Source organism: Callorhinus ursinus, unplaced genomic scaffold (genome assembly GCF_003265705.2).
Source record: "Callorhinus ursinus isolate GAN/ISIS: 27379988/994484 unplaced genomic scaffold, GSC_fseal_2.0 scaffold4, whole genome shotgun sequence".
NCBI lineage: Eukaryota > Metazoa > Chordata > Mammalia > Carnivora > Otariidae > Callorhinus > Callorhinus ursinus.
The window spans coordinates 73,651,134-73,672,217 of NW_027397066.1; the positions used below are offsets into that span (position 1 = coordinate 73,651,134).

The 21,084-nt window shown below is 35.1% G+C and overlaps 1 protein-coding gene across 4 annotated transcripts in view; it reads left to right on the plus strand.

Moving 5' to 3' along the window:
- CCSER1 (coiled-coil serine rich protein 1) overlaps nt 1-21,084 on the plus strand; it is a 722,113-nt gene that overhangs the window by 295,732 nt on the left and 405,297 nt on the right. For all 4 annotated transcript variants that reach the window (XM_025873454.2, XM_073891963.1, XM_073891962.1 and 1 more), the window contains exon 5: nt 7,540-7,648. In XM_025873454.2, the coding sequence (XP_025729239.1) occupies nt 7,540-7,648 (109 nt within the window). The remainder of the gene's footprint in view (nt 1-7,539; nt 7,649-21,084) is intronic.

Here is a 21,084-nt window from a genome sequence, read left to right on the forward strand (position 1 = left end):
CTCGGTTTGTATTTGTGTCCTAATATTTTCTTCTTATAAGGACACCAGTCATATTGGATTAGGGCCCGCCATGATGACCTCATTTTAACTTAGTTACCTCTTTAGGGACCTAATCTCCAAATACAGTCACATTTTAAGGTAGTAGGGTTAGGATTTCAATATATGAATTTGGGGGAGAGGCACAGTTCAGCCTATAAAAGCCATAAGATAATATTTTTCTATTTATTAAAATAAATTAATGCTTTGTCCATAAGTTTCTTATTCTGCAGTCAGGAGGGATTTATAAATGCTTGTTTCCCGCTCAACATTCAAGATAACCATTGGCTGTTTCAGCTTGCATTTGATGTACCAAGGATACATTTTTTTAAAATTTTATTTTATTATGTTATGTTAATCACCATATGTGACATCATTAGTTTTTGATGTAGTGTTCCATGATTCATTATTTGCATATAACACCCAGTTAATTATGCTATAGGCATATTCAGTAATTTTTATGTTCTAATTTTGCATGAAAGAGAAAAATGTCACTCCTAACAAATCTTTGGCATTTTTGTGAACATTTTAAAAATATGTTGCTTTTCTAGCACTTTAATATTGATTTTATAAATTAAAAGACCAAACAAAGATAGAAGTTCAGTAACTAAATGAAATTTTGATATATCAAATGGGAAAAAAAGAGTAACAATTTCAATATTAGTTTATTATGAGGCCGAAAGAAACATTTTATAGAATACAGTTAAAAATGGAGAATCATTTCATATGATAGCATATTTTTTTGTAATAAAAGGTTACATGACAAAGTCAGACTACTCAATTTTAAACCTAGAAATGATTTCCACTTTGCCCCAAGATTTGCAGATTTCTGATGCAGAGGTCCCAGTAGTGTGGATCATTTTGGGTGTTCATATACTTTTAACTACCCAGGAATAAATGAGAGTAGTGCTTATAACCAAATCTTAGCATAAGTAATTCTTGAGACTTTCAAACACTTTCTCTCATTTTAAAACTCCCATTCATATAACTCATAATCAAATGTCAATTTCTTATGTCCAAGTCCTTGTTTTTGTATTAACTGGTGGTTGTAACAACTGACTTCATGCAGTTACAGCATTTTTCCATGAGACCCTCTCAGAATGCCCTGATTAGTGACCCTAATCTTAACCAAAAGACTCCATCTGTCTAGAAAGAAATGGGACTTTAATTTTTTAGTCAGCCTGACTCTGACAATTCCAGGCAACAGAAGCCTATGATGAAATTTTCTGTGATTCATGCAGTACAATTAAACAAAGATTCTTTTCACAGAAGAACAAATTTAGCATATAAATTTATAGGTTGGTGCCTCAAATTATTATCTGCTCTATGGTTGGAAGTAAGAGAGGATAATGTATTGATTTTTCAACTCATGGATGCTGGAAACTTACTTGAAGATGTGATGCCTTGACATATCTCCTGTTTTTATTTTTTTAAAGATTTTTTTTTTAAGATTTTATTTATTTATTTATTTGAGAGAGAGCGTGAGAGGGGGGAGGGTCCGAGGGAGAAGCAGACTCCCCGCTGAGCAGGGAGCCCGATGCGGGACCCGATCCCGGGACTCCAGGATCATGACCTGAGCCGAAGGCAATCGCTTAACCAACTGAGCCACCCAGGCGCCCAAAGATTTTATTTATTTATTTGAGAGAGAGAGAGAGAGAGAGAGAGAGAGAGAGGACATGAGAGGGGGGAGGGTCAGAGGGAGAAGCAGACTCCCTGCTGATCAGGGAGCCCAACATGGGGCTCGATCCCGGGACTCACGTCATGACCTGAGCAGTCGCTTAACCAACTGAGCCACCCAGGCACCCTAGCTCATGTTTTTTAAGTTGTATATGAAATAATTATTTGCTGTTCCATAAATTTAACTTTTTTTAAAATTTAGAAGTAATATTTTCCATTGATTAAAACTGTCTTTATAAGTACAATTACATAATGTGAGTAATAAAAAATTGGGGGTTTGTTTGTTTCACTCTCTGCTTTCTCATAAAGCCACAGTTTTTCCCGTCATGAGAGTTCAGCCTGAGTAGTGAACCATTTGCTTTTGATGTACTTGGAAAGTACAGAAATCATTCTTACCTCAAACCAGGATTCCTACAATTTTATAGTATCTAAACTTGGCACAGTGGCTCAGTCATTCAGATTAAAATTTAAATTAAAAATTAAAGCCCCCGATAGTATGAAATGCATTAATTTGAAGGGAATCCATGACATGAAAATCATCTGTTTAACAATTTGAGAACAATTTATTGGCTCAGTCACTTACAATACATTCTGAAAAAGTGATTTTTGTTTTTCCTTTGGGGAAAGGGGAAGCATTCAGAAAATGAAATTAAGTTTAATCTGATTAAATCATAAATATTGTTTGCCTGAGGAATTTCAAAAAATCCCATTGTTTCAAAGCCAATATCAGTATCCCACACATATGTTTATCTACTCTGTTTTGATGACTACACTTTAATGTACATTTTATTTTTTCTGTTTTTAAAAGTTAAGAAAGTATCACTATAGGAAATTTGGGAAATACTAAAAAATACATAAAGAAGAAAGTAGAATCACCTGTTGTCAAATAACCCAAACTTAACTCCTATAGTAATTTTTATACATTCACCTTTAGTATAGTGTAATATATAAGCAATCTGTGTCAACTATGAGAAAAAGTTGCATTTTTATTTCAAAGTTCAAGATAATTAGCAAACCATATTAAATGACTTTAATTATTTTAAAAATTTGCTTAATCTTACAAATGTGAACAAATATGAACTCTCCTGTCCCATAAAAAGTATGTATTGTGTTCTTCTATTTCTAAAATGTTTGAAGATGTATTCATTGCCTTATTAACGAAGTAGTATGGTAGAGACTTGTGTTGGCTAACAATAATGATTTTCACTTTATTTCCATTAATTTATAGTGTAATTTCCTTTCAAACCCTAGCAATAATTTAACATTTGTGTCAGAAATACCTGAAGTTTTTGTGACCTAAATAGGAATTTGTAAGGTATTTATGAATCTGTTTTGCTTTTTGTTTGTTCTTTTGTTTTTGTTTGTTTGGTTATATGTTTTGTTTTTTAGATCCCAGATATAAGCGAAATCATATGGTATTTATCTTTCTCTATCTGATTTATTTCATTTAGCATAATACCTCTAGGTCCACCTATGTTGTCCCACATGGCAAAAATCTCATTTTTTTATGACTAATATACCAACATACCAGTGTGTGTGTGTGTGTGTGTGTGTGTGTGTGTGTGTGTGTGTGTGTATTTCACATCTTTTTTTATCTATGTATCTAGAGTTGATACCATATCTTGGCTGTCATAAATAATGCTGCAGGGGCATTTGGGTGGCTCATTCAGTTAAGCATCTGACTCTTGATTTTGGCTCAGGTCATGATCTCAGGATCATGAGATCCAGTCCCGAGTCCGGGCTCCCTGCTCAGCTGGGAGTCTGCCTGGGATTTTTTCTTTCCCTCTTTCCCAGTCCATCCCCCCATTTGTGTGCTCTGTCTCTAAAATAAATAAATAAATCTTTAAAAAAATAAATGATGCTGCAATAGGTGTGTGTATATCTTTTTGAATTATTGCTTTTGCTTTCTTTGGATAAATACCCAGTAGTAGAATTATTGGATCATATAGTATTTCAATTTTGCTTTTTTTTTTTTTCTGGAATCTTCATACTGTTTTCCACAGTGGTTGCACCATTTTGTTTCCACCAATGTGGTGGGAGGGTTCCCTTTTCTCCACATTCTCACCAACAGTTGTTATTTCTTGTCTGTTTGATAGTAGCCATTCTGACTGGTATGAGGTGATATCCCTGATGATTAGTGATGTTGAACATCTCTTCATGTGTCTGTTGGCCATCTGGTATGTCTTTGGAAAAGTGTCTGTTTAGGTCTTCTGCCCATTTTTTAATTGTTTTTTTTTTTTTTTTGGTATTGAGTTGTATAAGTTCTTTATGTATTTTGGTTACTAACCTCTTATTGGATATATCATTTGCAAATATCTCCTCCATTCACTTTTTTTGAAGTTATAATTTCTCTATTACTTATTGGCCTAACTTGCATTTTTACACTAATTCTTGTATTTTGTGATAGATGAAATATAATGATATTAAAACTTGAGTGTAATTTAATTTCATCTAAATATAAGAGCTCTGTCATTTACATGAAGCTCCTAACCATGTATCTTTAGATCAGTGTATTATCACTTCCATTATGTAATAATTAATGAGGCTTATTTTTTATTGACTTGTTGACCATTGTTTTTTAACTTCTATATCTTTGAGAGCAATGCCACTTGTTCCAGACTGTAGATAATAAAAACTAAGTATTGATACTAATATTACCTTGAACAAACGAATGTTCCTTATTTTTGAAAAAATTTTCTTGTTCACCTACAGCCCTTTTCCTACTCACTTCTCTCTTTTCCTTTTTAAAGATACCTATATTTTCCCTCATAGAGATCTAGATAAATGCTTTCACTTAATCTGGTAAGAAGCTTACTGCTCTAACACTTGAGAACTTTTCTAAAAGAAGAAATTGAAGCTTTACCAAAAACTTGGGAGGAGGGGGCTATTTCTTTCTTGCCCACAGTAGAATCCTACCATTAAGCATAATTCTTGGAACATAGCAGTTAATTCACTAAATATTTATTGAATATGTGAGTGGTATCCCAGAGGAATGAAACAAGAATATTATTCTTAGTCTCTTTCTTCACTAGCATCATTTAAGGCAGCAGTGGAAATTTAAACTGTAATAGAGTTTTTTTCTCCCAATTATGATGGTTTTGTGTGATGTAGACTCAAGGTTCATGCCAAGAATAAGTAGACAAAACTAAGAAAAAAAAGAAGAAACAAAAATCTATTTGATGGCACTGGAGAGACAAAGAAGAAACAAGCCCCCCACTTTTAACACATAGTAGACACTAATGTTTGTCTCTTGAGTGCCACTTGATTGCTTTAAATTCAGCTCTGCTTTTAGTGGTCATCTGTTTTATATCTCAGACTTCAGCAAATATTTCTAGGGGAAAGATGGAGAACCTTAAGATCTTAAGCATCTTTCACTTTGAAATCATAGTCCCACACTTCAGTCCCACATGATTTTCATGACCTTAATTGTATTTTTGCCTTCTCTTTCATTAATGTGGCTACCATATTTAGTATTTGCCTCTTTATGTATTGGGGAGGGGGTCAATTTATTGTTCACCTCTTAGTTCTTTAAATGAGTACTTAGATCAACAATTATTGACCTTTCATTTATAATTAATTCATACATCACTTACATCACTAGCAGTTTTAATTTCTTTGCTACATTTTCACTTCCACTGTCAAATTCCTTCCTTAGAGTATCTATTTTTATAAAATGTCACATAAGTTTATCACTGGGAGACAAGGAAGCAATGTGACTACATACTTTGAGGTCTATGCTTAATCTGAGTAGCCCATGCATGGTGACCTGTCACTGATAGACTTTGAAAGAAGGAATTTGTCTATGTCACTAATCATGATCCACATTTCTTATTTGTGTAGTGATTTGTGGATTGAAGGGCTACTAGAGAAGTTTGTAATTTATACAATCACACATAGTAGATGTACCATGTGAACTGAAATGTGAATCATATTTTTTGGAGTTCCTTGTATTATTGAACTAAACCATATAACTAAAATTTGTGCTTATCAGAATCATGTAAAACAAGAATTTACAGTTACTTTATTAGTTATCAGTAAAATATAAATTAAAGACACAATGTGATACCACTATACACTTAGAGGAATAGCTGTGGTAGGCAGAATTCTAAGCTGACACATGAATCTAACCCTTGTGTAATTTCTTCCCCTGGAAAGATGGGACGTCACTACTGTAATTAAGTTTTGTTCTGTGGCAAAAGGGACTTTGTAGATGTAGTTAAGATTACTAACCAGTTGACCCTGAGGTAATCAAAAAGGAGATCATCTATATGGGCCTAACCTAATCTCATGAACCCTTTAAAAGCAGAGAATGTTCCCCCCGCCCCAGTTGTTAGCAGCATAAGAAATCAGAGTATGAGAGAAATTTGAAGCATGAGAGTGTTTCAATGTGAAGGATGTTCTTCATTGCTTGATAGACAGGCCATTGGCCACTGACCTGTGAGGAGCTTTTAGTAGCTCAGACTGGTCACTGGCCAATAGCCAGCAAGAAAAAGGAGACCTGATTCTTACTACTCCAAGAAACTAAATTTTTCTAACCACCTTAGTGAGCTCAAAAGTGGGTTCTTCCCCCAGAGACTCTAGGTAAGAGTATGGCCTAGCTGCGAACCTGGCATTGCCCTAGTGGGACCTTAATCAGAGAACTCAACTGAGCTCACTAGACTTCTTACAGAACTATGAGATAATAATTTGGGTGCTGTTTATCCTGCTATGTTTGTGTTAATTTGTCATGCAGCAATAAAAAATTCATATAAGATTAAAATTTTAAAAACTGGCCAAACTAAGTGTTGATACAGACATGGAACAACTGAAACTCTTCTTCTGTTTTGGGGAATGCAAATCAGTGCAATCAGTTCAGAAAACTGTTTAGCAATAGCTACTAAAGCTGAAGGTAAAATATATGGACATATCCTATGAACAGTTCCTAGGTATTTTTCAATACAAATTTATTTGTGCATCAAAAGAAAAAAAAGTGCATGTATGTTTACAGACATTTCAAAATAGCCTCAGACTAGAGGAGTCTAAGTGTCCATCACCAATAAAATGTATAAATATGTTGTGGTATATTCCTTCAATGGACTGCATCACCAGTAACATGTATAAATGTGTTGTGGTCTATTCCTTCAATGGACTGCATCACCAATAACATGTATAAATGTGTTGTGGTCTATTCCTTCAATGGACTGCATCACCAACAACATGTATAAATGTGTTGTGGTCTGTTCCTTCAATGGACTGCTACACAGCTCTGAGAATGGACAAAGTGCTGTGGCACATGAATGAGTCTTACAAATGTGTATTGAATGAAACAAGTCACATATAAATTAGTGCACACACATAAGAGCATGATTTCCTTTATACAAAGGTCCAAAATAGACCAACCCAATCTATGGTTGTTTAATAATAATGGTCAAGTTTGGAGGCTACAACAGTGATTGGGAAGGGGTACCACAGAATTTTAGGGTGCTGGTAATGTTTATTGATCATAATGCTGATTAAACAGGTGTGTTCATTTTTCAAAGATTCATTTAGCTATATATGATTTATGCACTTCTTATTCTTCAGTGCAAAGCTTTTTTAAATGAAGGACTATAACATATTGGCAACACCTTTTCCACTGTGTGACTTAAAAAAAGAAAAATTGCCTAGGGTCATTCAGCAAGCAAGTGGAACGACAGAGTGGAAAATGATAATTAAGGGTAATTTAATGATAATTAATGTTTTAGTTAAATTACCTATTTTGTTTGAAAATAAAAGAATGGAAAATGGAAAGTGAGAATAGTCAATAAATAATTTTGACATTTACAATTAATTTTTTTAATAAAACAGTTTGCCGGGAGGATTCTTATCACTCTGTAGTCTCATGTGCTGCTGTGGTTCTACCAACGATAGAAATGAAGAAAAGAGAAGAACTAAAATTTCCTGAACCTTCCAAACAGTAAGTTATTTTTTGGATTTTTCAGAACTCTGTAAAACTAATTAGATAACTGATCAGAATTAAATTGCTCAGAAATTATGATTTATAATGAATGTGTGAACACTAGTATATTGAAAGGACAGAAGTAATTTTTATAGTATTTTAAATATCAAGCTATCCTTTACTGTCTCAGTGAATAACTTCTGCATCTTCTACCTTCATGTGTTGGAACTGTATACCATTCAAGTTTCATTCTGTTAGCTTACCTTAGGGACATGCAGCACTTTATTTCTTTAACACTGTGATTATGGGTGCACTGTTCTTGGATGGCTTATTTTATAGTCAGGCTTTAGTCGTCTAAAATGTGATCAGTTTTTAATATAAACTTCTTAGCTTAAAGTTGGTTTGCATTTTATAAGGAATGAAAGTTGCTATTTGTAACTCTTATTTGTAACTATTTTAAATAAATTACTCTAAGACTTTACAGTATTTAATATTTCTATATTTTTGCTATTTAAACAGATCAAGTTTCACTTAAATTTAGATTTGATCTTATATTGAATAAATAATAGATTTTTTCTTACAAAGAAATTAATGATAACAAATGTAAACTACATGAACCTGAAATAGCAATTAAATTAGAATATTTCTAGGTATGCATTATATAAATGCAAAGGGAAGGTTTACTGATATTTTCCAGTGAACTAGTGCCATTCCCACTTTAAGGTCTCAGATTGGAGACTAAGTGATGTGTGGTGTTGCCAGTGATTGCTGGCTGACCACCATCTGCGCCAGGTGGTAGTTACCTTGAAGCAACTTCAGTTTTCCCCATTGGTTTACACTGTATCATACTTGTTTGTTTCTGATGTAATTCTACTGGATAAGTTCCCGAGGACAGAGTTTCCTGGAACATGATAGTGCCTGATACTCTTTGTGAAATCAATTAGAAAGTCCCTTAATGTTATATTCAATAATGTTGAATTCAGATGGAGCAATGTATATATTTGATAGCATGAAGATAGTATTAATATTCTCATTATAGAGAAAAGAGATACTAACCATTTCAGAAAGTAATGATTGTAATTCAGTTTTAATATAGTTTAAAAGTGAAAACAATTTAGCTGCTCTTAATATAGTCTAAGTTTTAGGTTCCAATTTTTTTGTCTAATAGGAGGAAAATTACATCTCATATATGCCAATTGAATTATATTAGAAAACTCAAATGCATTTTCTACAATACATGTATGAGTTTACATAAGTTATCTATATATTTATAAATAGGCTCTTAAATTCTTTTAATTATCTTTTAGTGATTCTGCTTAAAACTGGGAACAGTGTTATTTGCTTGCACAAAATACCTTTGTTCGCTCCTTAGTTCATAAATATTCATTCTTCTTTATTCTGACATGTATATTAAAGCAGACTATTAACTGACTGGCCTTTTTTTTTTTTTTTCTTTTACCCTACATATACTCTGATACTCCTCTGTATTCTCTGAATTCTATGAATCTACTTTCTTATTAAACATTCTCCCTTAACATCATTCATTCATTCATTCATTCATGGACGTTTTGTTGTTTTTGTTTTTCTGAGTCAGAGAGACCTTGGTTAAAATCCTAATTCTGATACTATATATGTATCCATATATATATATATATATATATGGACATATATATGGATATATCCATATATATGTATATGGAAATTGGGGACCCTTTACTTAAGCTCTCTGTGCTTTCCTTTCTTCATCTGTTAATTGGAGTGATATCACCATCCTTTTACAGTCATTGTATTAAGTGAAGTGATACTAGTAAAGGACCTGAAATCTAAAAATCCACAGAAGTATTAGTTATGTTGTGTCTTCCATAGCTTCAATTATCAATATTACCAATGACTTACAGATATATATTCTTCTTCTGAAGGCTTTTCTGAATGCAAGTCTAATATTTAAAGTTGCTGACCTGACTTGTCTAACTAGACATCCTACCAGAATCTTATGCTAGGTATGCCTAAAACCAAAGTAATGACTCCTGTAGCCCCCTTAAACTTTCTGACTTCTATATTTATGTAAAGCTACCATTGTTTTTCTTTTCTTAAAATCTCAATATGTTTTCTCTTTACATTTCACATTCAATTACTTATTGATTACTTGATCAATGTCTCTATTATATTCTTACCATTTCAGCTGACCAGGAAGGCAAATACATCTAATATTTTAAAATTTTTTCTAACATTAACTGAGATCTTAATGAAGCTATTCATAGTGGCCATTGTATCAAATGGAGATTACCTTTGCTCTTCATTTCTCACACTGCTATTTTGAGAATTAATTGATAGATGGAATATATTGCAAGAACACAATATAAATACAGAGGCATAGTGATTAATTCAAAACTTTGATTTGCTAATGAGAGAAGCCGCAATGTAAATTGGTTTCAGAAAAACCAAGGGTAGTGGTTCTTATTGGTTCATATAATTAAAAAGTATAGAGATAGAAATTTCCTTAAGTATGGCTGGGTCTAATACTCAGATGGTGTCATGGAGGCTTATTCTTTCCATCTGCCTGTCTTTGCTCTGCTTTCCTCTCTGTAGTTTTCATTTTCAATGAGGGTCCTCTAAAGGTGATGTTACTACCTTCTGCAGCTACTGGAACAGATTTTTATCTTTTCAATAAATCCAGTGGATTTAATCAAAATCAAAACAAAACAAAAACTGAGATCTGAATGTCACTGCTTTTAACTAGCTTAGCTTATTTGACATGACTATGGTGAAACAGTTGCTGTGTCTGGGAGTATTCGATGATATGATTGACTAGAGCCAGGTTATAGGACAAACTCTGGAGCAGAGTGAAAGTGAGAGGGGAAGAGTGATTCTGTACTTGAATATGGCTGATGTTGATAAAAGAAGGCAGGAGTAGATGCTAAGAAGTCAAAACAACAGGTGGTCAACATAGGTAGTAATATCACCGTTAGTTTTAAAAGTCACAGTTCTTTATTATATTCAAACCATTGGCATTGAAATATCACATTAAAGTATAATTATGCATATCTTTATTTCTTGTTTCAAATGTTTTTCGCTTAATTTTATTTCATATTATCTGATCTAGCTGTGCTATTGAGAGGTGGTATAACTTGGTGGTTAGGAATTCAGGCCTTGGGCAGCTTTGTTTTTGAAACTTTTTTGACCTTGACCACGCTTTGTTTCTTTTCAATGTGGAAGTTACTTTATAGTGAAATGCCTGAAACACAATAGAAAGGAAATAATATAAAAAAAGTTTATACGATGAATCATGGAACACTACATCAAAAACTAATGATGTAATGTATGGTGATTAATATAACATAAAAAAAAAGTTTATAAACTGTGGAAGGAGCCGAGGTGCCCTTCAACAGATGAATGGATAAAGAAGATGTGGTCTATATATACAATGGAATATTACTCAGCCATCAGAAAGGATGAACACCCACCATTTGCACTGACATGGATGGAATTGGAGGGGTTTATGCTAAGTGAAGTAAGTCAAGCAGAGAAAGACAATTATCATATGGTTTCACTCATACGTGGAACATAAGCAATAGCACGGAAGAGTACAGAGGAAGGGAGGGAAATCTGAAGGGGGAGAAATCAGAGAGGGAGACGAACCATGAGAGACTATGGACCCTGAGGGAGAGGGGTTAACAGGGTGATGGGAATTAAGGAGGGCACGTGTTGTGATGTGCACTGGGTGTTATACGTAACTAATGAATCATTGAACACTACATCAAAAACTGATGATGTACTATACAGAGGCTAACTGAACATAAAAAAAAAGTTTATACTTTTTTACAACAAATATATTTGGGAAATAACCATATCACATTTTTATAAGTGAAGTTACCAAAGGTTTGTATGGTATTAGTTTTGTGTTTTTGGATTTCCAATTAGGAAATATAATAATCCACCAGTATAATACTGAGATATTAGAATGTTGTAAGTTGAGACATTGTCTTTAGATACCTAGTATTTTCTTTAAATTCAGGATGGAATTATTTCTTTAAGTAAATTTTCCCCTCTAATTATACAGGCTTCATATGATAAATTCATAAACCATTGCATTTTTGAAACATAGGACTCAGTAGAGTCATGTAATTCAGAATTCAGCAAATCTCTTGCTAAGAAGAACTGTAATAATCTCAGTATATGTGCTTCAAAATACATAAGATTGTACAGGAGACATAATATAGATGACAATGTGTTTTTGAGGATGTTATAATCCAGGTAAAGAGGTAAAACATACCTGAAAAGATAAAACTCTGTATAAAAGCAGCAGATGTTATTTATCAATGTAAGATAGAGATTTTGGTTAGGCATATGATTGTCTAAAGTTAGGTCAGGCTTATTGATTTATCAGTATAAACATATGAAAATAAAGCCAAAATATTGGTCATGATTACACCATTGTATTGATATGTCACTTTAGAATGTAAGAAATATTTTATGACTGAAATATTTCTATTTTAAAAATTGTTATGTATTTATCAGTTTTTAGTCACATTCAACAAAGAAAAAATAAGAATTAGGAATTTCTATTAGGGATAAAGTATAAATTTGTCAGCAGAGCAAATGATAGGGAGAAAATATCTAATCTTTTAGGAGGGAAAGCTACATTCTGAGCTCTGTGGTGGAAAAGAAGCAGATTTTTTCTTATTGATATATCTAAAGTTCATCTTAATTTGGAAAATAAAGGTGTGGATTTTGTTTTTTAGTTTAGTCTGGTAGGTACCTAAATACCATAGAAAGAATAACTTTGCTAGAAAAATAGAAAAATCTATATGATCCAAAAAGAGTCTATACAATTTTCAAATAATTTGATCATAAGCATAGAATGTTGAGATTGAAGCTTTTAGTGTGAAGCTTTATAAATCAAAGGGTAATATTAAAGATATATCCACATATCTAGCCACTCAGCTGTTACTCAAACCTATATATTTCTCAAATCACACTTAACATACAAATGAGTGCTTAATGAGCTGTATATAAAATTCAGACTCTGAAGAGAATAAAAGAGTACTGCTTCCATGATAGGTTATGCATTGCATTTTATTTTGTGCTTTCATTAGAAATGGGTTTGTTGAAATTCATGTACTTTGTACATACTATGGCTCAATATCTGAAATGAAGGGATTTTTTGGCTATTGTAAATTTAGAAATAAAGAGGTAAGAGGAAGAGAGAAATAATTCTATTATTTTTTGTTCACTTCCGTGTTTTTGTTTTATTTTATATAGAGAAATCTAAACTTCCTAAGATATTTGGTGTATTGTTTCAATTTGTGAAAATAAGGCTTTATGTAAACATCTTGTCATTCACTCAAAGTTTCAAGGCCTCCTCGTAATAATGCTTCATGTCGTTGACGTGAAGAAGGTTCTTTGAGCTACTTCTGAAAGGACACGGATGCTATCATTTAGTACAGATGTCTTATTTTTTAAGAATGGCTAAACCTCTTTTATTCTTAGAGAGTACTTGACACAAATTTAAAGTTCTATCAGCTCTTTTTATTTAGTTTTATCTGAATGAATAATGTATATATGTTAAATTTGGAAAAAATTAAGTACTCTCTAATGTCATCTATGAAGTTATTACACAAACTGTAGTTGTTCTAGAGACACATCAAAGAATCCGAATATTGACTAATCCCCAACTTTCTTTTACAAATTTCAGGGGGATATATTTATTTATGCTTTCAGGTAGATATTTATTCATTAACTTAATCCATCAGAAATAGGTAATTCTTGAGTATTTGCTTTGATCTTCACACTGGACTCCCGGCTGGGGTTTTTAAGTAAAAAGCAGGTGCTGTCTTTCAAGAAAACTTAGAGTGTAGTCAGGGAGACATGGTAATTGATTAATTACAACAAGAAATGCAAGATTGTGGATGTGACAATGGCTGTAACGTAGAGGTATATCATGTAATGAGGGCTTATAGTAAGGAGTTTTAACTTAGCAAGAAGGTCAGGGAAAACTTCCCTGAGGAGGTGACACAAGCTAAATTTCTGTAGGATATTAGTTCAGTAAGTGAGAAAGCAAAGGAGGACTTTCCCAGCAGAGGGAAAAGCTTGTTCAAACACTCTCTGATGTCTGGGAGCAGGGAAAAATTGAAAGAAGACTGGTGGGAATAAAAACAAGCTAAAAACATGTCTTTTAAAGCAGAGCTCAGGTGACATGTGGGGACGGTGGTGTGATAGAGCTGCTTGGGAGGCAAGTTTGTTACTCTTTTTTTTTCCCAGCTCCAGACTTGGTGATCTTACATTGGAAAGTTGAAATCAGCTGAAGCAGGTGTATTTATACCCTAGTAATTGGCAAAGCCTGCAGATCAGGGCTTTTCCCTTCCCCAGAGAGCTGGCTAACCATTTACTAGCACAACACTAATCAAGGACAGGTTGAGAGTCTATTAGTGAGGCCAGTAGTGAGGGCTGACAGTAGCTTGGACTAGAGTGCTGGCATTGGAATGGTGAAATGTGAAGAGAACTGAGCCAATATATATCCTGCAACCTAGGCAAATTCCGTAAAGTTATTAAACTAAAACTTACAGTATATTATTAAGCACTCACAGTAAGGATAAAGAAGAAATATCTGCACTGCCAATTATTATGATAAAGTAATATAATATTGTGATGATCCTACCATGTTATTTTGAATTAGTAATAGTTTAGTCAAGGAGGAGTTTGGATATTCTTTTAATTTCTGTTGAGTGCTATCAGTGGCACTATATAAATGTGAAACATGTATGTATAAACATGCTTTGCACAATATTCTTAATCCTTTTCGCTGATTCTTACTGAAAATGCACATAAATATGAGGAAGTGCCATTTACATCCTTATGTAAATAGTATGATTCCTTAGTAATAATTTTCCCTCCTACATTTGGTCTCTAGTTTTCATTTACCATCTTGGTTTCTTAAATCTCTCTCATTCAAAAAAAAAAAAAATCAGAAACTGAGGCATGGTATAAACGGAATCACATAGTTTGTGGTCTTTTGTGTCAGGCCTCTGTTTTTCAGCATGTTTTTGAGATTCATTCCCATCGTTGCCTGTGCCATGGTCATGCCCTTTTATTAGGGAGCAGTGTTGGCATAGGATGGATGTGGCACAATTTGAATATTCATTTAGCTTTGTTCTGTCTCTTTTTTGAGATTTATTTATTTATCTGAGAGAGAGAGAGTTGGGAGGGGGGAGGATCAGAGGGAGAGAGAGTCTTAAGCAGACTCTACCATGAATGCAGAGCCCCTCACGGGGCTTGATTTCGCCACCCTGAGATCACGACCTGAGCCAAAATCAAGAGTCAGATGCTTAACTGACTGTGCCACCCGGGCGCTCCCAGCTCTGTTCTCTTTTGACTACACTTTGCAAATTCACTGAATCATAAAACTACAGGACCTCTGGGTATGTATAAGGGGATCATAATGACCATCTTTATCCAGCCCCACCCTTATACTACTCATATCCAATGCTTGGTTCACAGCCTATGAAGATGTTGCCCAACCCCCTGCTAGCACACCTCCAATGACAGGTAGCTCATTCCCTTAGAGGGCAACTTTTTTTGTTGTGGCCAGCCTGGCCTGTTAGAATACTCTTCTTCATTTTTAGCTCAAATCTACCTCCCTGGATCATTCCTACAGAGGTCCTGGTTCTCATGCTGGGACCATTCAGAGTCCATCTCCCTCCTCCCCACCATAGGCCTTAGGGATCCAGAAGGCAAAGCCTGTACTCAGCAGTGTGCTGATAATGTTTAACTTATAACACTAGTTTAGTTATTTTTGTTGGTGTATAATATTCTATGATATAAATATATCAAAATATATCCAATTTTTTTATATATATACACATGTTATACACACACATATCTATCTATCTTTCTGGCTTACAATGGCTTACAATTTTTGCTTTATAAACGGTTCTGCTATGACCATTCATGGGCTCTTGGAGTTGGTATGAACTTTCTCTGGAAGTAGGATGGCAGAGTTGTAGGGCATATACATCTTTCACCTTTCACTTCAACAGTGCTAAATCATCCTCTAGGGACCCCGTGATATACACCCTTGCCCACTTAGATAGGCAGAAGTATAAAGCCTTCCAAGGCTTATGAATGTGAAATGGCATCTCATGTGGTTTTGATTTACATTGACTTATTTCCTCATTGACTTTTTGACTTATTTACATTGACCCTTGCAATTTACATTGACCCTTGCAAAGTTGAGCATCTTTGCAAGGGTGTATTGGGCATTTGTGTTTCATGTTGCATAAATTGCCTGTCTTTTGTCCATTTCTCTATTGGGGGATTTGTATTTCTCTTGTCTTTATTTAGAGAAGTTCTTGTATAGTATGATTTCCAAAGTTGAATGGCTGTATGCATTGCAAATCATTCTTTCAGTTTGTGGGATGTTAAAGTTGTGACTTTTAATAAACAATTTTTAATTGGAAAAAAGAACTGTAACTGAGGCATGATAAATATCAGGATACCACTATGAATATAAAACAGCTCTCTTCCCATGCAGTTTTCTAAAAGAATTGGCACCAGTTTGTGATTTTGGCCAGTTCCAGGTAGAAACAGCTATTAGAAGAGATAAGTGAAGAGATTTCTGAGGGAGAAAGCTGTTGTCTGAATGTGAGTCTCCCCCGTAGCCTAATGAAGGGTCTTCAGGAGAATTGTTCAGAGAGTTTGGCATGTGTTCTCTGCAGTTGGAGACACAAAGGACAGTTGGCTGATTTATGGCTGAGAAAACTGAAGCCAACTGTGGACTGGAATCTGATATCTGACCAGATCGGCTGGCGGTCGAACATGGCTGGGCCCACTGGGAAAGCAGCACCTTTTTGAACTCCCGGAGTTGGTCAGGGAGCTCAGGTTTTTGTGACTTATCTGGAGCATCAGGAAACCTAGGAAGTAGAGGCAGAGGACACCCATCCATCCTTGGTAAGGGAACAGCCAGAGAGTGACCCTGAAGAGACCACTTGGGTGCCCATCACTAGGCCCTGGAACCAGGCAAAATCTCCTTAAAACTCTTCTGGCCTACCGAGTACCCTTCTCTGCCTCTTACTCAGAGGCAGGAGGACATTGGCTCTGCAGCTGAGGAAGCTTACTTGCACTGGGGCCCTTCACAAGGCCCTAGAAGGGATCGTGGGATTTTTTTTTTCCTTCTTCTTCTTATTTATTAATTTCCAAATAGACCCCTCCAGATTTTGTAAACTCCAGGCCTCACAAAACCTGGATCTGTCCCTTAGTACTACTGCTCTTCAATTGAGGCAGTCAGGATGCTTGCCTTGGGTTCTGCACTTGACAGAATTGAGTTATGTCCCTTCTCTGGCTCCGCCTCTTTCTGCAAGGCACGAGTTCCAAAGAGCCTAGGGTTCCCACTCAATAGGGGCCTGTACCTCCATCCCCCACCATGCTCAGAATTCCTTGCTCCGATAGCCCTGAGTCCTCCCCTTTCGGGTGTAATACCCATGGCCTGCGAGACTGAAGAGGAGCAGCTGATCACTGGCAGAGGTGGACAGAGCTTAGAGGGGTGGCGGGGGCATTCTCTCTCTCTGGCCTGTGAGACCCTGAATATGTGGGAAGAAGCCCAAGGTGGGAAGGAAAGAGGGGCAGGCTAGGTGTTCGATGAATTACGCTATACTGATTGATACTACCTGTGAGTGGATCCTTCTGTGTTTCATAGTATCTATTCACCTTTTGGAAAATGTGCTCACATCAGTCACTGGTTTATTAAATAAATTTAAAAAAAGACTCAGGAAAGTTTTTTTTTTAAAGATTTTATTTATTTACTTGAGAGAGAGAGCACTTGGGGGGGGCGGTCAGAGGGAGAAACAGACTCCCTGCTGAGCAGGGAGCCTGATGCCGGACTCCAGGATCATGACCTGAGCTGAAGGCAGTCGCCCAACCAACTGAACCACCCAGGCGTCCCAAGACTCAGGAAAGTTAGTTGTTTTCAGACTTCATGTGTTAGGCAAGAATCTGTGGGTTTTAATACCAAATAAATACATAAAAATCCCCAGAGAAACCACTCCCCTCGACTGAGTGTTGTTATTTCATTTTTCTGCTGTTTATTGCTCCTTAGTGAGTCATAATATCTGGTTGTTTGTGCAGACAATTTGTCAAGTCAAGAAATCGTATTATAACATTTACATCTGGTTTGACAATCTTTCTTTATACACTGAACACACAATTGCTATTATTCAGATAAATTGGGACAGACTGATAAGATGACTGAACTGTTTCAGTTCACCAGTGCGGTACCATGCCATTGTACTCTTCATGGTGCAATGTAAATGCAATTTATCAGATCATGGGGAAAGACTGCAAGAGCATCACCATTGTTGTGCAAGTAGCTCTTAAGCAACATCCAACTGCACCTGCTAACCCATGGAAAAATTCTGTTTTCAGATAAATGAAATATATTTCATTTGAATTTTATTCTGTAGTGTAGATGATAGCATAAATTACTTAATAACACTATAAACGATTCAATATTAATTTACCATTTTTCCCCTTCCAGGGGAGATAGACTAGTAGAAAAATGAAAAGGTTTGAAATCTAACATATTTCTACTTAGTAGCCAGATAACATGGTGCAGGTTACTAATTTTATTGAAGTCAAGTACTCTCACAGAAAACACAAGCACACTAGCACCTGCTTCGTAAGGTTGTTTTTAGTATTCAGTATTCTGGTGTAATAATTCCAGGTACAAAGAAGAAAAACAATAACAAGCACTGATTTAATATCTCATGTATGAAAAAGTTGGGGATGAGAATAGGATAGAGGGCCTATAAAATACATGATGTTGTATGGAATTTATGATTTTAAAGATTTCCTAAAATTTACCTACTCATAACATGTGATTATCTGCTTGGTTTTAAAGGAAGTAATATACTTTTTCATGGTTATATTTGAGTCTCTTTTACAACAAATGTTGCCTTTTTAAAATCTTGTGTAATATGTACAATATTAAACATTAATAGGTATTCAAAATACTGGATAATTTGATTAATTTTTATTTATGTTTGAGGTGAAATACCATGTTTGATTTAGAACATAAAGCCAACCATCAGAGTTGTTCGACACTACCAAATTGAAAATAAAGTTAGGTTGGATTAATGCATAGCCATTGTTAATATTAATTTAGTAAATATTTGAATAATAATAATTTTTGAAGATGTCACATGGAATTCAAACAGTAATTTTATCCTACGGATTGAAAAGAAAGATCTCTAACTGTGAGTCTGGAAACTTGACTCCCATGTCTAGGACAGGACAGGGCTGTTTGTATTTCTAAACCGTAGTTGTCTCTAAAACTAACATTGGCAATGCAAACTTCACTGAGAAGTTTTAGGAGTAAAATTCTAAGAAAACATGTTGTAAAATGTGAAGGAGCCTATTTTCCTTCTCTGTTTTTTAGAGGTATCTATAATAAACATTCATGAATATTCTCAAATCTCTTCGAACTAAAGAATCCTTAATTGGGGTGCCTGGGTGGCTCAGTCGTTAAGCGTCTGCCTTTGGCTCAGGTCATGATCCCAGGATCCTGGGATCGAGCCCTACATCAGGCTCCCTGCTCGGTGGGAAGCCTGCTTCCCTCTCTCCCACTCCCCCTGCTTGTGTTCTCTCTCTCTCTCTGTCAAATAAATAAATAAAATCTTAAAAAAAAGAATCCCTATGATTGATGGGAACATTAAGGTATTTGTAGAATAATGAACTCTCCCATGCATTCCTATAATATTTGAACACCTGTTTAATGGTACTTATTTGACAAAAAATATAATTGCCTGTATTTTGTGCTGTGTCTCACCAGACATTGAAGGCTGGTATTTTTTGAAGATAGATATTTTCTATCAATCTTCTCTGTTTTTTTTAATTAATTCATTTTTATTTTGTTATGTTAATCACCATACATTACATCATTAGTTTTTGATGTAGTGTTCCATGATTTATTGTTTGTGTATATCACCCAGTGCTCCATGCACTACGTGCCCTCTTTAATACCCATCACCAGGCTAACCCATGCCCCCACCCCCCTCCCCTCTAGAACCCTCAGTTTGTTTCTCAGAGTCCATAGTCTTTCATGGTTCATCTCCCCCTCCGATTTCCCCCCCTTCATTTTTCTCTTCCTGCTATCTTCGTCATCGTCTTTTTTTTTTTAAACATATAATGTATTATTTGTTTCAGAGGTACAGGTCTGTGATTCAACAGTCTTACACAATTCACAGCACTCACCATAGCACATACCCTCCCCAGTGTTTATCACCCAGCCACCCCATCCCTCCCACCCCACCACCACTCCAGCAACCCTCAGTTTGATTCCTGAGATTAAGAATTCTTCATATCAGTGAGGTCATATGATACATGCCTTTCTCTGATTGACTTATTTCGCTCAGCATAATACCCTCCAGTTCCATCCATGTCATTGCAAATGGCAAGATCTCATTCCTTTTGATGGCTGCATAATACTCCATTGTATATAGATACCACATCTTCTTTATCCATTCATCTGTTGATGGACATCTTGGCTCTTTCCATAGTTTGGCTATTGTGGACATTGCTGCTGTAAACATCGGGGTGCACATACCCCTTCGGATCCCTGCATTTGTATCTCTGGGGTAAATACCCAGTAGTGCAATTGCTGGGTCATATGGTAGCTCTATTTTCATCTTTTTGAGGAACCTCCATACTGTTTTCCAGAGTGGTTGCACCAGCTTGCATTCCTACCAACAGTGTAGGAGGGTTCCTCTTTCTCCGCATCCTCGCCAACATCTGTCCTTTCCTGACTTGTTAATTTTAGCCATTCTGACTATTTGCCTTTTTTAAAATCTGTACTGAGAAGGTTGAAAATTCTTGTTGCACTTTTGGGATTTCTTCACAATTAGGATGGTGGCAAATTTTTAAATACATGCCCTGAAAAATGCTATGTTGTACTTTTTACTAGTAGTTCATTATACTTTATTAAATTGAATTTAGTTGTAATCCCTTTTTATATGGGATGTTAGCCAAGTTCTAAAGTGTCAAGGATTTGACATCTTAAAGTTGAAAAAAGCAGCCATACCATATAGTAGAAAGAAAATAAACTAAAATTTACAAAGTGGGATTATAACCCAGGTCTTTCATAGCCTGAATGTCTTACCTTAAGTAAATAATGTAATTTCTGTATTCCTATCTCCTTTTTACAATGAAACATTTAAAATAAATGTTTTCTAAGGTCCCATAATCTTTTACTCTGACATTCTAAGTTACCGTTTTAACATTTCTTTGTGCTAGGTAATTTCTTTCTTTCCTTCTCTTTCTTTCTTTCTTCCTTTCTTTCTCTTTCTTTTTCTTTTCTTTTCTTTTCTTTCTTTCTTTCTTTCTTTCTTTCTTTCTTTCTTTCTTTCTTTCTTTCTTTCTTTCTTTCTTTCTTTTTCTTTCTTTCTTTCTTTCTTTCTTTCTTTCTT